The sequence below is a fragment of the Astyanax mexicanus genome, chromosome 21 (genome assembly GCF_023375975.1).
Source record: "Astyanax mexicanus isolate ESR-SI-001 chromosome 21, AstMex3_surface, whole genome shotgun sequence".
NCBI lineage: Eukaryota > Metazoa > Chordata > Actinopteri > Characiformes > Acestrorhamphidae > Astyanax > Astyanax mexicanus.
Window position 1 is genome coordinate 39,694,064 of NC_064428.1, and position 20,249 is coordinate 39,714,312.

The 20,249-nt window shown below is 37.5% G+C and overlaps 3 protein-coding genes across 6 annotated transcripts in view; 2 read left to right on the top strand and 1 right to left on the bottom strand.

Annotated features, from left to right (window-relative positions):
* LOC107197313 (B-cell receptor CD22-like) overlaps nt 1–20,249 on the bottom strand; it is a 191,480-nt gene that overhangs the window by 160,498 nt on the left and 10,733 nt on the right. The gene's annotated exons all lie outside the window — the stretch shown is intronic.
* Nucleotides 525–4,042, top strand: LOC103027884 (putative uncharacterized protein DDB_G0282133). Its single transcript, XM_049469933.1, has 5 exons — nt 525–913; nt 1,755–1,823; nt 1,945–2,043; nt 2,147–2,178; nt 2,320–4,042. The coding sequence occupies exons 3-5, from the start codon at nt 2,010–2,012 to the stop codon at nt 3,676–3,678; spliced, it is 1,425 nt and encodes a 474-aa protein (XP_049325890.1). The 5' UTR covers nt 525–913; nt 1,755–1,823; nt 1,945–2,009; the 3' UTR covers nt 3,679–4,042.
* Nucleotides 5,382–11,778, top strand: LOC111196692 (polymeric immunoglobulin receptor-like). Its single transcript, XM_022686061.2, has 6 exons — nt 5,382–5,515; nt 6,254–6,577; nt 7,044–7,367; nt 10,216–10,338; nt 11,209–11,319; nt 11,534–11,778. Exons 1-6 carry the CDS (start codon nt 5,476–5,478, stop codon nt 11,635–11,637), a joined length of 1,026 nt encoding a protein of 341 aa, XP_022541782.1. The 5' UTR covers nt 5,382–5,475; the 3' UTR covers nt 11,638–11,778.

Below are 20,249 nucleotides of genomic sequence, written 5' to 3' on the forward strand. Positions count from 1 at the left end.
TCTCAAATAGAATCTAAACCACATTTAAAAAAAGTTTGAAATGTGATTTTACTATAAGATTTGTACATATGTGTCTCAGTGTGGATGCTCAATTTTTCTTTAACGTACCTTTTGCAATTTAATTTGCTTTTCAAATTTAGGAGTAAATTTTATCCCTGTTAATCAAAGTGTACAGCAAATATTTTAGAGATCTTTAGGTGAGCCCTGCACTGTGCAGCTTAATTTATGGTGTGTCAGTGTGTCGTTGCTATCGTAACGACGGGAAACGTAGATCTTGCCTGACTCGACCTTCGCAAAAGGCATGTGTTAATTTTCTTTCTAATTATCATGGGTGTGTTTTGCTCATATTTTGCCAGTCCCTTTAAGAGCCAGGTGTGCTCTGGCTTTGGTGGATTGCCTTTTTAATGGCGTAATGCTTCTACACCTACGCCATGTGCAGGGTGTAAGACAGGGCCCTAGGTTTCATTTATAAAAGACTATTTCTCATTAGGACACAAAAAAATAGTTTGCTCTGTGTATATATACACAATATATACACAGGGTGATTCAAAAGTCACAGTATGCCCCTTTTATTTCAGAAACTAAAGTAAAATCAGGAGATTTTTGCTAGATGGAAGTAGAAGTGATGATACTAATGATATTTATTACTATTTATTACTGATTTTACTAATATGATGCTCTGAGAGGTTATGCAAAGTGAGAACAGTGTTTATTTTCTTTTGTATCTAGGAAGAATAATCTGTATCTAGCATGAAGAATATGGTTTAATTTGCTTTAATTTCTGATAGTGATTATTAAACACTGAATGTTTTAGAAACAGTGACTGCAACCACTACCAGAATTACAACAATCACAGAGACAACTCAGCCGTCTTCTTCTACTGGTGAACACCTACATCTGAACATCTCCACAAGTAAGTTCATTCTGTGAGCAGTTTAATATGAAGCATACAATTGACTTTAAAGATTATTAATAAATTACATCTTGACTTGACAATTTTACTACGTACAATGCATTAGGAACGTCTTCAGGCGTTTTTTTGACCTCCTTTATGTTGCATGCTTGTAAAACAAGTTTTCCTCATTATTCTGTATATACGTACACATAATGACTAATAGATAACAGAATTTTTGACATTGTTGTAAGTTTATTTAAATGGAAGAACTAAGATGTTGCGTGGACACAAGGGTTCAGTTCTAAAGGTTTTTAACCCTTTCATGGGTGAATTATGAAAAGATAAATCTTTTTTTTTTCAAATGTACTTATACTTCTTTCAGTGTGATAAAAAAAACTATTCAACTGTTATTTATATTTTATATATAATAGTTTAAGAGTTATTCAAGTGTCGATCAAAATTTTACAAATGTCCGTACAAAAATTCAATTTAAATTCCAAGTAAATTGGAAACTTTAGCACAATAACTGTACAGAAATCGCAGAAGCACATGGACTTTTTAACCTTCTGTCAGCAATTTTGGCATATGATTTGTTGCACTTGCAGTTTCTGACCACATGGTGGTGCAATGCAGGATCATTTGTTATAATGTCCTTTTAAAAGGCTGCTGTCAGGCATCAATAACAGTAAAACCAAAGCACATAGAAAACAATTACTTAAATAGCTGTGCACTGTAGTGACCACAATGTGTGTAATAATTATTTATTAGTTTAAAAAAGACTTACAAATCTCTAATTATTTTAAAACAAGTCTTCTGCTTTATATCAACATTTACAAATCCAACTTGTTTAAAACACCAGGGCGGCCAAGTCAACCTGCCTCATCCTCATCACCTGCATCTCAACCTACACAGAGTGATGCTCCAACAGGTGAGGTTTACTCAGCCCCTCCTCACTCCACATTTCCATATTAACTCAAAAACACATTTTCAGTTAATAAGTATATGGCTTCAATACATATTTTTTCTCTTGGGGGTTTTCTGTATTACAGGGTTTTCTGATTTGGCAGTGTACTCCTGCATTAGTGCTGGTTTGCTGTTGTTCACAGCTGGTGCTATGACAGTAATCTACTGCAAAATAAAAAACAAAGGTAAATATATGACTGACACAACAACTCTGCTTTATTTCACCCTCAAAAAAAAACTTCTAAAAACATAGCTTCATTCTGTGCTGCCCTTCCCAATTTCCCACAGGTCCAGAAACTATCCTACGACCATCTAGAATGGTGAGCTCATGCAAGCAAACTGATCTCTTAAATGATTTGGTTGATCAATTCCACAAACTTAAATACATTACACAAATGCAAACACGCTAAATGAACTATGTATTCTATATTTGTATTTGTTTCCATTTGTTTGCTTTTCAGACTGAAGAAAATGCCAACATATATTACAACCGAAGTCCCGATCCTGACACCAACCAATCAGATTCAATCTATCAGAGTATGGAGACAAACCCCAACCAATCAAATTCAGTCTATCAAAGTATGACGACAAACCCCAGCCAATCAGATTCAGTCTATCAAAGTATGACGACAAACCCCAACCAATCAGATTCAGTCTATCAAAGTATGACGACAAACCCCAGCCAATCAGATTCAGTCTATCAAAGTATGACGACAAACCCCAACCAATCAGATTCAGTCTATCAAAGTATGACGACAAACCCCAACCAATTAGATTCAATCTCTCAGAGTATGGAGACAAACCCCAACCAATCAGATTCAATCTATCAAAGTATGACGACAAACCCCAACCAATCAGATTCAGTCTATCAAAGTATGACGACAAACCTCAACCAATCAGATTCAGTCTATCAAAGTATGACGACAAACCCCAACCAATCAGATTCAGTCTATCAAAGTATGACGACAAACCCCAACCAATCAGACTCAGTCCATCAAAGTATGACGACAAACCCCAACCAATCAGACTCAGTCTATCAAAGTATGACGACAAACCCCAACCAATCAGACTCAGTCTATCAAAGTATGACGACAAACCTCATCCAATCAAACTCAATCTATCAGTGTATGGAGACAAACCCCAACCAATCAGATTCAGTCTATCAAAGTATGACGACAAACCCCAACCAATCAGACTCAGTCTATCAAAGTATGACGACAAACCCCAGCCAATCAGATACAGTCTATCAAAGTATGACGACAAACTCCAACCAATCAAACTCAATCTATCAGTGTATGGAGACAAACCCCAACCAATCAGATTCAGTCTATCAAAGTATGACGACAAACCCCAACCAATCAGACTCAGTCTATCAAAGTATGACGACAAACCCCAGCCAATCAGATACAGTCTATCAAAGTATGACGACAAACTCCAACCAATCAGACTCAGTCTATCAAAGTATGACGACAAACCCCAACCAATCAGATTCAGTCTATCAAAGTATGACGACAAACCTCAAACAATCAGATTCAGTCTATCAAAGTATGACGACAAACCACAACCAATCAGATTCAGTCTATCAAAGTATGACGACAAACCTCAACCAATCAGATTCAGTCTATCAAAGTATGACGACAAACCCCAACCAATCAGATTCAGTCCATCAAAGTATGATGACAAACCCCAACCAATCAGATTCAGTCTATCAAAGTATGACGACAAACCCCAACCAATTAGATTCGGTCCACCCAAGTCTAGACCCCACCTCAACCAATCAGATATACTCTACCAGAGCCTGGAGACAAACGCCAAATTAGGTTCCGTCTACTTGCGTCTAGACCCCACGAGCAACAAATCAGATTCAGTCTACCCCAATCTGAAACCAACCAACCAATCAATCAGTTTCTAAGCCCCACCAGAGCCTAAACCCCAAAACCAACCAATCAGATTAGGACTCCAGAGTCTACATTTAACAGTTGTATTAATGTATTTTTTAATTATGCACTCTGTCTTTGTTTCTCACTTTTAAATGATGTATAACTTACAAACTAAACACATACATATCTGTAATTACACAACTATAAATGTATACTCTTAAATGATACAATAATAAACAATTCTATTGAGCAATGTATTAAACTGCTATGTTGAATGAAGAAATAAAACTAATCTTGTGTTAAACTTGTGAGTAGCAAAATTCAATACCAAATAGGTACCGGCTGAAATGTCTTAGTATTACTGACTACTGAAAGGCCAAAAAATACTAAGACCACACACGGCGAGTAAAAACAAAAATGCAAGGGTGCACTGGAGCACAAGGTAAACACATCAAAGTGCTCTAAAGTCTGACTCTATTTTTAAACATTCATCCACACTTAATTTTTTCCCCTCAAATTGGCGAAACACCATCGCTGTATGTAGTTTCCATCAGTATTGTGGTTTTATTCTACAAATTCTAAATAAAAATATTCTCATTTAGAGCATTTATTTGTAGAAAATGAGAAATGTCTGAAATAAAAAAGATGCAGAGCTTTCATACCTCAAATAATGCAAAGAAAACAAGTTCATATTCATAAAGTTTTAAGAGTTCAGAAATCAATATTTGGAGGAATAACCCTGGTTGGTTTTAAATCACAGTTTTTTTCATGCATCTTGGCATTATGTTCTCCTCCACCAGTCTTACACACTGCTTTTGGATAACTTTATGCTGCTTTACTCCTGGTACAAAAATTCAAGCAGTTCAGTTTGGTGGTTTGATGGCTTGTGATCATCCATCTTCCTCTTGATTATATTCCAGAGGTTTTCAATTCGGTAAAAATCAAAGAAACTCTTCATTTTTAAGTGCTCTCTTATTTTTTTCCAAACAATCCGCTCTCTGGAGCTGTTTGCTGGGGTTCAGCGCCATGGATTGAACCTCCGGAGAACCTGGTCACTCCAGGCGCTGAACTCGGGTTATTTAGATTTTAGCACAGCTAGCTAATCTTCTTGCTGTCCTTCTTTGCCCTCCTCCAGCTGTAGATTTTAGGCGGTCAGTCACAAACCCTGGAGATATCAGCCAATAGCATTCCCTGAAGGAGGCGACCCTGACCCCGCCCCCAAACTGTCAAAACCACCCCTTTCAATACGCAAGTGCCAAAAACTCACTCGTGCAGCAGCAGCTGCAGATAATTTGCACAGTGCACGAGGAGAACTGTGAATTCGAGAGGGGAAAAAAAAACGAGAGGAGAAAAACGAAGCTCAAGAGAGACATTTGGTTTAGTGAGCACACAATTCCCGTTTTTTTGCTCCCGAGTTTCTTATTTGCACACACAAAACATTAAAAACCCGCTGGTTCATTTCTTTCACCTGGTATTTTCCGCTCCCAACAGTTTTCTTTAACAAACTAACAGCCGTTTCGTACACTGCAACGTCAACAAAAAATGCTGTTCCAGTTTCACAAGTTATCTTGAGAAGTCTGCGTCCCAAGTTAAAAAAGGGAAGTGGGCAAGACACCAGTTTCTGGTTGAGACTCAGTAAAAGCACAGAGGTTAAGAAGAGACAACAGTGTTTTAGAGCTTCTGATATCAGTCTGAACTGGACTAAAGCTGAATTGATCCTATAAAACTGAACTCAGGATGAAGATAATCCTCATCTTCACCTTCTACCTGATCTCAGGTAAGAATAAACTCTTTTAAATAATCATTACTCTCAGCTATCAGTGTCTTATGAAGACAGTAATTAGGCTTTGTTCACACAGCAGGTAAAAGTGGGCCAAATCCAGCCTATATCTGAATCCGACTTGTCTGAACAGTTCGCAATTCTAAACTGATGCTCATATACTAAAGAGCATGCCTTACATGAAGTTTCGGTTTCATCTTTAAGCATTTCCAGTGTCTGCAGCTGTGTTTATAACGGTGAATTTTTGGTTCAGCACGCTGTAAAAAGGGAACATTATTTGACCAAACGCACTTCTTTAATTTCTTTAATTTAACAAAAAAAAAAAAAAAAAAAAGCAGCCGTGCACTGGTCCTAAATTAAACACTTAAGTGCTCTAAAGTCTGGCTCTACTTTTAAACATTTATCTACACTAATTTATTCTTCAAATTGTCGAAACTCCATCACTGTACTGAAGTCTTACTTACTCGCTCTCACTTGCATTGACTCTCTCTGGTATTTTTAATGTTTTATTAGTAAGTAAATTAAAAAATGCCTTAAATATGTCGTTTCTAATAATGTATTCAGCAACCAATTATTCTTTGAATGTAAACTAATACAACAAAGTATTTTCCAATAATTCATTTTTTTTAGCATCGTTATGATCAAAATTATAGAAATTACAATGAATTAATCTCTGTGAATGTTCTTTTGTCACGGTTGGCAGGTAGACTTATATAAACATTCTGACTCTTTTAGCAGGGGGTGGAGCATCCAGTGAAGTGAGGGGATATTCAGGAGGAGGAGTTCTCATCAAGTGTAAATATGATAAGGAATACACATCAAACAACAAGTACTTCTGTAAGGGTTCAGTGCCAAACTGTGACGACCAGATCAAGACGGAAGTTAAGAATAAATGGGTAAATACAGGAAGATTCTCACTGATTGATAACACCAGCTCTGCAGAGTTCTGGGTGATGATCAGAGAGCTCACTGTACAGGATTCTGGAACGTACCAGTGTGCGGTTGATATATATTTGCTCAAAGACATCTACACACCAGTGATACTGAAGATGGAAGAGGGTGAGTACCTCCCACTTCACAGGTCCATGGAAACATGAAAGTGTACTAACATATTTTATGAACTGCCAGACAAGTTTTCTGCAAATAAATGCTCTAAATGAGAATATTTTTATTTGGAATTTGGGAGAAATGTTGTCTGTAGTTTAAAGAATAAAACAACAATGTTCATTTTACTCAAACATGAGCTGTATACATATATCACACATGCACAAAAAAACGCATAAAAAAATGCAAATTAACCAGAATATGTTTTTGTTTCAAATAGTACTGGTGTAAAAATACATACCCTTAGACAACCTCATTAAGTGGCTTAAGCAATCAGATCTGTGTATTGTTTAAATGTGCTTCAGATCACCAGACTGTAGCTACTAGTGCAAAAAATCTAAAAAATTCTACATTGTACATACTAGAATATGATAACAGTATGTTATTGCATGGGAATTGATGTGTTTTATCTTATTGTCAGATCCCAACTATAAGAAGAGCATCAGTGTGAATGGTCATCTAGGCAGAGAAGTGAACATCAGCTGCAATTACCCACAATCCCTCAGCAGTAAACACAAGTTCCTCTGTAGGAGAGAGGGCATTGTTGACTGTAACAACAACCATCCATTAAAAGAGCGTAGAGGATTGATAAAACATGATGACAGAACGCACAACTTCACAGTGAGCATCAGCAATGTAACTGAGGGAGATTCTGGTGAATACTGGTGTGGAGCTGAATCAGACTGGGAAAAAGATCATGGATACAAGATTTATTTTACAAGAATCAATCTGACAGTAGCAACAGGTGAGCAGTTCATCATCATGTTGAATTAAACAATGTTTGATGCCCATTCGAAATAGACTGGTACTGCTTTAAAATAAGGCTCCTTTATAAAGAGATTATAAATGATTATTAATCATATATACAGTGAGTCCAAGAAGTATTTGATCCCTTGCTGATTTTCTTCGTTGGCCCACTAATAAAGACATGATCATTCTATACTTTTAATGGTAGATGTATTCTTACATGGAGAGACAGAATATTAAAAAGAAAATCCAGAAAATAAATCTAAGGAATATATATTAATTGATTTGTATTTCATGGAGTGAAATAAGTATTTGATCCCTTAGTATTCATTAGCAGTTCTGGCTTTTACAGACCAGTTAGACACTCCCAATCAACTTGTTACCTGACCTGAAGCCACCTGTTCTCACTAATTACTTGTGTGAAAAACACCTGTCCACAGAATCAGACAGATCACACAGATTTCAAGTCTCCAACATGGGTAAAACCAAAGAGCTGTCACAGGACCTCAGAGTCAGAATTGTTGACCTTCACAAAGCTGGAATGGGCTACAAAAAGATTAGTAAGGTGTTGGATGTGAAAGTAACAACTATTGGTGCAATTATCAGAAAGTTTAAAGAGTATAACATGACAATCAACAGACCTCGGCCCGGTGCTCCAAAGAAGATTTCGCCTCGTGGGGTGGCAATGATGCTGAGAACGGTCAGAAATCGTCCTGCAACCACTCGGCAGGAGTTAGCAAATGACCTGAAGGCAGCTGGGACCACAGTTTGCAAGGAAACAATTGGCAACACTTTGCGCAACAATGGATTCACATCCTGCAGTGCCCGAAAGGTACCCCTGCTGAAGAGAGCACATGTGGAGGCGCGCCTCAAGTATGCCAATGATCATTTGAAAGATGAACCAAGTTATTGGGAGAAGGTTTTGTGGTCAGACGAGACCAAAATTGAACTTTTTGGCCTCAACTCCACCCGCCATGTGTGGAGGAAGAAAAATGCTGCCTATGACCCCAAGAACACTGTGCCCACCGTCAAGCATGGAGGTGGAAGCATAATGTTTTGGGGGTGTTTCTCTGCCAAGGGTACAGGGCTACTTCACCGCATCACTGGGAAGATGGATGGAGCCATGTACCGCACAATCCTGAGGGACAACCTCCTCCCCTCTGCCAGGGATCTGAAAATGGGCCGTGGTTGGGTCTTCCAACATGATAACGACCCTAAACATACAGCAAAGGCAACAAAGGATTGGCTCAAGAAAAATCACATTAAGGTCATGGAGTGGCCCAGCCAGTCGCCAGACCTCAATCCGATCGAAAATCTATGGAGGGAGCTGAAGGTCAGAGTTGCCAAGCGACAGCCCACCAACCTTCATGATTTAGAGAGGATCTGCAAAGAAGAGTGGGCCAAAATTCCCCCTGGTGTGTGTGCTAAACTTGTGGTTAACTACAACAAACGTCTCACCGCTGTGCTTGCAAACAAAGGCTTTGCCACTAAGTATTGAGTGTGTTTGGCAAGAGGGATCAAATACTTATTTTCCTCATTGAAATACAAATTAATTAAAATATATTCTTTAAAATTATATTCTGGATTTTTGTCTTGATATTCTGTCTCTCCATGTTAGAATATATCTACCATTAAAAGTGCAGAAGGATAGTGTCTTTATTAGTGGGCAAACAAAGAAAATCAGCAAGAGATCAAATACTTCTTGGACTCACTGTATATATATATATAGTTAAAGGGAAACAGCAGACTGTCGTTTGCCAAATAGTGATTTCACATTTATTTTAACTGTGAATCTGTGTGTTTTCCATCAGTCTGTATTAACATACAGCTCTAGAAAAAATAAGTTTATTTGATTTTACCAAATTGAAAACCTCTGGAATATAATCAAGAGGAAGATGGATGATCACAAACCATCAAACCACCAAACTGAACTGCTTAACGGTTTTGCACAAGTAGTGGCATAAACTTATCCAAAAGCAGTGTGTAAGACATGGCAAGATGCATAAAAACTGATTAAAACCAGGGTTATTCCACCAAATATTGATTTCTGAACTCTTAAATTTTTATGAATATGAACTTGTTTTCTTTGCATTATTTGAGGTCTGAAAGTTCTGCATCTTTTTTGTTATTTCAGTCATTTCTCATTTTCTGTAAATAAATGCTCTAAATGAGAATATTTTTATTTGGAATTTGGGAGAAATGTTGTCTGTAGTTTATAGAATAAAACAACAATGTTCATTTTACTCAAACATAAACCTATAAATAGCTAAATCAGAGAAACTGATTCAGAAACTGAAGTGATCTCTTCATTTTTTCCAGAGCTGTATATCTGCCTCTAGTAGAAAAATCATGGATCATTTAGTTAAACTTACCTCATACAACATTGAAATTGCATCATGTAATTCACCTACGGCAACCACCCAACAAAAGTATAATTAAAAACTATTTAATACTTTTTTTATTATTAATTAGTTCAACTAATGTCCTTTTAAGCACTTACAATATCCATGATGTTAAAAAGGGGTTTTAATAGTAGATCAATCTAGATCCACATAGTCAATTAATCCCACAGGTACACAATGTATAGTGCTTATGACCTTTTATAGATATGAACTGTTCCTAAAAGTGGAAGTTAGAACATGTGCAGTGCTTATTTTAGCTATTTTCACTTTCACATTAGAGACAGCACATGTGAAAGTGCATTAAAAGTGAAAATTGTGTCTGTTTGACGTATCTGTTTATTCCAGCACTTTCAGAACATGTGACATCTGTACATCACATGAACCACATGACCATTTATTTTCTGTCATTTTTTTTATTTATCTATTTTTTGCTATCATTACCAGATCTAAGAGAACCAACAAGAACATCACCCTCTTCTTCATCTTCATCAATGTCAAACACAACTGTAGATCACTCAAAGGAACACAAATTTAAATCCACTGGAGCATCCACATTAGAGACAAAAGGTAATATATATAATGTACATCTGACAAATTTATTTGATATAGTTCATAAAAGACTATCTAATATTTTTTTATTAATATGCAGTTATATTTTACTTTCTAATTTTCTCTGACTGTATGTTGCATGAAATGGTTTCAGTTAGTCCAGAAAACATATAATTTTTTTTATTTAATGATTCAATATAATGAAAAAGTTGAAAAATGGCTGTTAGAGCTTAGATTTTCTGCAGAAACCAGAGATTTACCCCCACTTTCCTCGGGTAAGGTCAGGTGTGTGGCAGGTAAATGTGGCCCCAATCTGATCTTTTATATCAAGTTTGGTATAAAAAACTTTAATAAATATCAGATTCATGACAATGATTCATATCGCAAAAAAGAAAAAAGACAGCGAGTATAGCTGAAAGTGAGCATGAATATATGAGACCACAGCGGTGAGTAAGTGCTTCAGTGGCGAAGAAAATTAAATAACAAAACTCAAGTATTTGGTCTCTTTCAATAATATTAGAAGACTCATGTCGAAGCCACACAGTGTTTCTAATAAATTGAAAAAAACGTGGCTACAGATTGAGGCTGCATCATGAAAGGAAAATAAAAAGTAGTAGTTAAATAGCATGTCCTTTTCAGCGAGTTGAAATGAATTCTGGATGATAAGCTCAGCTGCAGTCTGAACTCATTCAAAGCTCTTGATACTTTGGCTTGAGGATTAAAGTGAAAGCGCTGCTTTGTGCTTTGTAAGTGAACCATGGTATTTATATCCCTTATATCACATTTCATAAAAAACACTTCTGAAACTGAGCATAAATATTTTTATGAACATTTAAAGATTTTGATTTCAATTTGATAATTAATTATCATTGTGTTTCTCCACCCCAGCATTTCCAGCTTCCTCTGTGGTCACTGCTGTTTCTGTGATTCTGGTTGTGCTTCTGATTGGACTCTTATTCATCACAGTTTTACTTCTAAAAAAACATCGGAAGAATCAAGGTACTAATAATCATGTTAATATGAGAATGTTATACAGGAATGCAATAATCTATCTATCAGGACAGGCCTATTTACAGCCAGAAGAGGGCAGCATTTGTGCATCGTTTGTACATAAAAATGCATCAGGATAGCAGGCAATATTAATTTACCCACAATCCTCTGTGCTTTTTAAAATACAGTTTATTCTGTACTGATCACGACCTCTACTCCACAGCTCCAGTGTACGCCACTGTGGATTTCAGCAAGACTGAAGATGTTACCTCACTAACCATCAACAAGAAGGAGGAGTCATGTGACTACGCTACTATAAAACAATAGTAGATATAAAGATCTAGTCAAGATGTAGCATGTATTACTTTTTTTCTCCAATTTGTATTAATTTCCACCAAAAAACAGACCATAGTGTGGATTTTTAACACAGAAAGACTTTTATTCTGGTATTTTATTTTGTGTTTTAAGAAATAGGATAAATAACTTGAATGGAGATTAGATTTATAGTGATTTCTGGTTTATAGTTTATATGTTTATAGACACTGCTGTTATTCACTGAGTGCCATAAAATAATTTTCAGTACAGAATCAGTACGGCCGGCTTTTAATGCAGTGCCATCTTAGGGCCAATAGAATGGGATACTTTGGAGCCAATACACAAGAATAAACAATAATAATCTATTGGCTACATGCCTAGTGTCAAGTGTGGGCTATAGAGGGGTATAAACCCCCTAGAATTGAGGTGTTTAGCACCAATACTTTAGTATGGGTGAGGTGGATTAGAGATCATTATCATCCAACATCTTGACCTCACTAATGCTCGTCACTGAAGGCAATCAAATCCTCACAGCAATGCATCAAAATCTAGTAGAACTTTTTTTTTTATAGTAGACAGCAACTCAAAAACTCTTTTTAACAACCATTGATCTCTGAATAAACAATAAATGAAAGCAGGTGAGACTCTAAACTGTGCTTTAAAGACTCAACTTCCCAGCATGCACCCATACCGGACTTCTTTGACTTCACTTTTCACATAAGATTACAGTGTTCCTGCTCTCCAAGTTACTAACTGGCGCCACCTGCCCTACCTAGTTATAAATACCCCTCAAAGCTTTTCATTGTTTGCATACTTTATTATTGACTCTTTTTTTATTACCGTTTATCCTCTTTTGCTTTCCCCATTCTACTGATGTTTAAGTATTTTCAAACCTTTTTTTGCCTTCTCTCTTGTGTTGTTGGATTTACCATGTATGACCTTGTTTTTCCTGACTACTCTCTCTGGTATGTTGTTTATATTTGCTGCCATTCTGTTACTGACATTTGCCTTCCCTCACAATTCTTGTAATCATAGTCCATTTTGTAATAAACTCAGTCATTTTTATCTTTGAGTGTCTGTTCTGAATCTGGTCTCGCAAGAGTGTCCCAATACTTCTGTCCATATATTGTATGTTGAGGTATCATACTTGGAAGATGCTTTAGTCATTTAGTCATACTGTAAACTCCTTCCTGTATTAAGGAGTTTGTACTCTAGATGGCAGTAGAGGCAATGTAGTTCAGAAGAGTATAGTATAAGGGAAATATACTGTATATATGGATATTCATCACTGTTACATCCAATAGTTGTAATAAGCAATATTAGAGCTTGGATCGGGCCCAAAATAACCACCCCAACCCGGCCTGAGCCCATGAATGTTCTGCCTGAGTGCGTAATACAGACAAGTAGAGTGCGCACTGCACACTTGTGGAACTGTTTTTATATAACAGTTTGATTTGTTGCTTTGCTATATTGTGATTATCACACCATTGCTTTATATAAAATAAAAATAACATGAAAAAATAGAGCCTGATCCGACTCGGCCCAAGAAAGGTGGTGGTATATCTCGGCCCAGCCCGACCCGGCTTGAGTAAGTGGGGGTAAATCTCGGCCTGGCTGAGGAAAGCGGTGGTAAATCTCGGCCCGGCTTGGGGAAAGCTGTGGTATATCTCGGCCCAAATCGACTCGTCCCAAGGAAGTGGTGGTAAATCTCTGCCCGGCTTAAGGAAAGTAGTGGTAAATCTAGGCCCAACCCGGCCAAGCCTGAGAAAAGTGGTGGTAAATCTAGGAAAGTGGTGGTAAATCTCGGCCCAAGGAAGTGGTGGTAAATCTCGGCCCGGCGTAAGGAAAGTGGTGGTATATCTCGGCTCGAATCGGCCCAAGGAAGTGGTGGTAAATCTCGGCCCAGCTTGAGGAAAGTGGTGGTAAATCTCGGCCCGGCTTAAGGAAAGTGGTGGTAAATCTTGGCCCGGCTTGAGGAAAGTGGTGGTAAATCTTGGGCCGGCTTGAGGAAAGTGGTGGTAAATCTTGGCCCGGCTTGAGGAAAGTGGTGGTATATCTCGGCCCGACTCGGCCCAAGTAAGTGGTGGTAAATCTCGGCCTGGCTGAGGAAAGCGGTGGTAAATCTCGGCCCGGCTTGAGGAAAGCGGTGGTAAATCTCGGCCCGGCTTGAGGAAAGTGGTGGTATATCTCGGCTTAACTCGACTCGGCCCAAGGAAGTGGTGGTAAATCTCTGCCCGGCTTGAGGAAAGTGGTGGTATATCTCGGCCCGACTCGGCCCAAGTAAGTGGTGGTAAATCTCGGCCTGGCTGAGGAAAGCGGTGGTAAATCTCGGCCCGGCTTGAGGAAAGCGGTGGTAAATCTCGGCCCGGCTTGAGGAAAGTGGTGGTATATCTCGGCTTAACTCGACTCGGCCCAAGGAAGTGGTGGTAAATCTCTGCCCGGCTTGAGGAAAGTAGTGGTAAATCTAGGCCCAACCCGGCCAAGCTCGAGAAAAGTGGTGGTAAATCTCGCCCAGACCCGAGGAATGTGGTGGTAAATCTCAGCCTGACCCGGTCCGAGTCCAGGTCGGGCAAATAATCTAAACTCTAAACAATATTACAGTTATTTTAAGAGCATTTCATACTACTGGTAATACAATATATTTATAAATAATTAATTATAGACTTAATAATGCATTTACACATTACTTTTAAACAGCAATCAGATTTGATTATTAAAAACATCCAAAAATTGAAAATGATGAAAGTCATTTTAGGTTTTTTTTTTGCTTTGGCATTATAAAGCATACTAAAGGCATTTTCATTGCTACTTATCCGGTACAAACTTCACACATCATCTTCCTGAGGCGTGCACAGCATGAAGGACCAAAAAAAGGAAGTGGTCATAAAACCACAGCTTCTGTTTTAGAAGCAGCTGAAGAGACATTAAAGAACACAGTCAGACAGAGAGAATAAGTGTTTAAGAGCCTCTAATATCAGTCTGAAGTGGACTAGTGTTGGTAAAGGACTGTAAAACTGAACTCAGGATGAAGATCCTCCTCATCTTCACCCTCTACCTGATCTCAGGTAAGAAACTGATCTTCTAAATAATCAGAACTATCAGATAGTGTTTTATAAAGGGTTTACTTAGATGGACATTTGGTGTTTTAGTAGATGGTGAAGCCTCCAGTGAAGTGAGGGGATATTCAGGAGGAGGAGTTCTCATCAAGTGTAAATATGATAGAAGATACACATCAAACAACAAGTACTTCTGTAAGGGTTCTGGGGTGAACTGTACCAAACTTATCAGGACAGGAGATAAAGATAAACCAGTAAATACAGGAAGATTCTTACTGATTGATAACACCAGCTCTGCAGAGTTCTGCGTGATGATCAGAGAACTCACTGTAGAAGATTCTGGAAGGTACCAGTGTGGAGTTAATATAGCACCACAGACATATAACCACACACAAGTGGAACTGAAGATAAACAGAGGTAAGTGTACTCAGCCACTGCACTACCCCAGCTTTCTGTGTTAATTACTCCAAACCTCTACACACTGACATGCCAAATATTACAGAGTTTGCACTGTGTCCCGTGACTTTTGCCGTGTCTCACAGAAGCAAAAGAACGCTGCACTAACTTATGGGGTATGGGGTGGGTCTCCTGCATTGAATGTGTGTCTGTTCGCATGGACAGTTCCAGCCAGACAGCGCCAGTCACCATTATTACCACCCACTGCACTGCACTGTCCACTGTGGGTGGTAATAATAGCATTCTATGGTATATTCCGATTAAACGTGATACATTGTTTGAGGAATGCCGATATTACACATGTACTTATCTGCGAATGCTGACGCCGATATACACATTTACAAAGTGGACGCAATATTACGTAATAATTATTAGAAAGTTAAACAAGAATACACAAAAATTAACAAACAAATTAACTAAACTAAATAAACAAAAGAACACAGAGTACATAGGAAAACACAAGCAACCTTAACAGATAAACTATAAAGTACCGGCCAATGAAACAGGAAACACTGGGGTATAAATACAGACAATACGGGAAAGGAAACAAGCAACACCTGCGGAAAGCTAACAAGGGGGCGAAGCTACGAATTATGTCATCGATGAACTTTAAAGTAGCACAACCATTTTTGGCCAATTATTGTAGTGGGCCAGCATTACTTTGCCTTTTCTGACACACAATTAAAACATCATCAGTAGGTATCAGCCAATGCTGATATAATTCCAGTAACAATAGTCAACAGTGCACCGATCAGCTTGATTTAGGGTGTGTCAAGGTGTTTTTGCTATCATAACAACGAGAAAAGAACATTGTGAGCTGCTCGAAAGGCACGTACCATATTTGTTGGACTATAAATAAGGTGCACTATCAATAAACGTCTATTTTCTGGTCTATTTTCATCCATAAGCTGTACCGGACTATAAGGCGCAATACGCGACACTAGTAAGGATGCTTACATCGAAGTTAGCAAGGGTGTTGCCATGTTTCTCTTCCAATGGGGAAGCTGGGGGAAGTGCCTAAGTAAACAAAACTGTAATTCTTAAAAAAAACATTTGCTTTCAATATCAAAGTCTACAGTTTTTTATCCTGAAAACTTGTTTATTTGGATGAGTAAAGTGCTTCTGTTTATTTACAGTAAGCTTAGATTTCCAATATTTTGTCTACAGGTGAGTTTTAAGTAAGTAAGTTTCTCAAGCACTAAGGCTGGGTGCAGCCGCATTAGCATTAGCCGCTAACTGCAGCGTGCAGAGTGTTCTGGTAACCCAAGTCACTATTAGCTATCAGTTTGTCCCACGTAGCTTGTTTTAACACAGTAAAAATGCAGACTACAGTCCAATATACTTACCTCTGAACAGAAAAAGAGCTAGTGCTGCGGTTAGCGGCTAATGCTAATACTGCCCCAGCCTTGGTGCTGGAGAAACTTCACTAAAAACTCACCCTTATAACACTGTACTTCAGCTGCTTTCCTGCTTTTTAATACCTGACTGGTAGAATTCATACATAAGGATCACCGGATTATAAGAAGCACTGATGATTTTTGGGAAAATTAAAGGATTTTAAAAAATACGGTACTAATTATTTTAAACCCAGTTGGTATTAATACACAATGGCAAGTATTGTTATGCTATGACTGATCTACTATACTCGGACTGTGGCCTCGTGCCTTTGACCGCAGCACAGCAGTGCCAATATTACAGGTTACATTATCACTGTTTATTGAAATATTTTGAGTTTTTTTTTTTTGAGGAGAAAATAGAATCAGTTTAGTTGACATTTAAAATAGTTCCATTGCTGCACTGTTTGGTTTGTAAGCGCTGCATCGTTGCTAGGTTACCTGTATGTGGCGGTTACAGTGCATTACCGGCTAATAACGACTTTCATAAAACACCTCTCAGCCAATCACATTGCAAGGTCAGAACTAACTGTGGTATAATGTACATTATTGTCTTGTAATTGTTTATTTTTTTGTCATTGACAGATCAACACCACGAGAAGTGTATCGCACTTAGTTATAAAGGAGGAAGTCTGAACATAAGTTGCAAATACCCACAGTCCCTTAAAGATCACCCCAAGTTTTTCTGCTTTAGAATGGGCAGTGGTTGTGTTTATAAAGCAGCGGTTAAACAGAGTAAAATATGGACGACTATAGGAAAATTTTCTCTGTATGACGACAGAGAAACGGATATCTTCACTGTGAGATTTAATCTGACAAAAGGAGATTCTGCTGAATACTGGTGTGGAGCTGAATCAGACTGGGAATCTGATCATGGATACAAGGTTTATTTCACACAGGTTAATCTTTCAGTTGCTGGTGAGTACTTTTTACTGTTTATCCCTTTCAGACCTGAATTATGATCCAGTGATGATAAAAATATATAATATATGCAACGCACCTAAAGATAAACATTCAATTAATAAATAAATAAAATGAATATGTATTATTTCCCTATTTTATGTCCATAGCAATTCAATTTATCTATTTTATTCTGTATATAAATATTTTTAAACAGTAAAATAAATGTGTTTACCCATTATCTAGGATGCTGCCATGCTTTATTTAGTTTGCAGACCTTTCATTTTCCATTGCAGTGTGCAGGGCTAAACTGCTGTCTGATTGGCTGATAAATGTCTATTCTGATGAATAATACTGTCCCGTTCTCATCCTGTTCTGTGTCTCTCCTGTCTGTTTCTGTGCTTTTCCTGCCCTCCTGTTTGTTTATCTACCTTTCCTAAGCACATGGCCCCTCTGTGTTCTCCTTGTCTCCGCCCATGTGCTAATTTGTAGCTCCGCCCCCTCATTCCCAGTCCCCAGGTGTTTCCTGTTCCCTCCATGTGTATTTAAGCACCAGTGTTTTCAGTGTTAGTTTGTTGGTTCTTGTACGTTGTTATGTCTGTTTGGTTGTAGGTTTTCCTGAATTCTGAGTCTCTTTGAATTCATTGTTTCTATGTTTTGATTATCTTGTTGTATTCTGTTTCGTAATAAACATACTCTCATTTGTGTCTGCTTTTCGCGTCCTCTCCTTGCTGCTACTTCCTGACAAATAGGTTTCAACATGTGTTAAGTGCCAAAATAAATAGTGTTCATTGCAAGCACACATAGGGTTTGAAGGGGTTAATCTTGTATTATGTCGAAATTTTTGGCAGCCAACACTGCATATGCATCGACAGAAATATACCAGAAAATATTTTGCCTTAATTTAAGAACATTAGCACTAAGCAGTAAGACTTTCTGGTGAATTCTATTGCTATGTTATACCAGTGGCCTAGTGTTATAGTACTGTGTTCTTAAGGCAAATAAAAAAGCTTATTTGAGCACATCTCTCCAACACGTGATCATGTGTAAGCATTAATAGAGTTTAAAAGAGGAACTGAGAAAGCCTTAAATGCGGCTCAAGCATTATCAGCCTATTAATAACATATGTCTGTTGATTTCCTCAAACACTGTACATTCACTTGCAATGAACACTAGTTCAAAAACTAAAAGTGAGGTATGTTGGCATGTTCTATTTTCATTTTGGTTTAGAATAAGTGATGTTCATACATTAGACTAAATTACACAGATAAGATAGATAATCAACTAAACCAAATAGATCAAACTCACTAACTGAATGTTAGTCAGTGACAACAATGTATATTAAAATATTAACGAGAACACAATTTTTGAAAAAAAATTCCAGCGTTATGTATATTGACACTGAATTATTGTCCTGCCCGATATATTGACATTATTTTATTGATGTAAATGAAAAGGCCTAAACTTGTGATTCTGGTTTAAAAGATCTTATTCCATCGTTTTTTAATTATTTGTAAAACGATGGAATAAGACCTTTTAAACCAGAGCAGTTTTTTCACAAAAAACAGCTCACATGGCATTCAATCATACTACAGACCACAACTAGACATTTTACAAAGAATTTAAAAACGATGTAAATGAAAAGGCCTAAACTTGTTATTCTGGTTTGCAAGGTCTTATTCCATCGTTTTTAAAGTTCTTTGTAAAATGTCTAGTTGTGTCTCTAGTATGAATGAATGCCATGTGAGCTGTTTTTTGTGAAAAAAACGGCTCTGTTGTTTCTATTGAGCCCTGCTTTAGATCACTGAATTAGTGGCCTCTGAAGAAAGACCTATAGTTACTTACACAAGATAGCTAACGCTAACTAGCTCTGTAAACAGAAGCTGTTAGCTCCTGCTTAGCTATAGCTCCTAATGCTGTAGCCCGGGTTAAGCCCTGTCTGTGGGCGGTCCCGAGCCAAGGAGGGCGGGGCCATGAAGTTACTGGTTGATGCAGACACCCTAACGTCTCTCTGAACAACTCGTATTTCTGAGGATTTTTTTTTTCTTATTTACTGCAGACAAGAGAGGTTGAGGAAGAGTTTCATGTGCAGCATCCATATACAACTCAGAGAGACCTATAGTATTATATATTATTATAGACCTAAATATATATTTATATATATATATATATATATATATTATTCTTATTACCTCAACAAATACCAAAGGTGTGAAAGGTACCTCCATTCATTACTCTGCAGGTAGAAGTACAGATGTATAGATACTAGGGTTTAAAATACTTTACTAATGTCAATAGTTACTTACTAGTTACAAGCCACCCTTAACCAAAAAAAACAAAAACACCAAATACAAAAGTCCTACTATATTATTCCTGGTAAACCTGTAGTCAGACTGCAGTCATACACAAATATATTGTAATAAACTAAATCTAATTCTACAGATTCTCATACTAAACCATCACCAACATCAACATGCAAGGGTTCACTATCCACGCAACCGAATACGCTCTCAACTTCAACTACATCAACTTCATCTCATGCAACAGGTGCATACTATTATTCTGCTCATATAATCTCTCCTCACTTCTGAACAACAATGTATATTAAAATATTAAAGAGAACAGCATAATTGAAAAAAAAATCCAGTGTTATGTATATTAACACTGAATTATTGTCCAGCCCGATATACTGACATTTTATTGATGTAAATGAAAAGGCCTAAACTTGTTATTCTGGTTTACAAGGTCTTATTCCATCGTTTTTAAAGTTCTTTGTAAAATGTCTAGTTGTGGTCTCTAGTATGAATGCATGTCATGT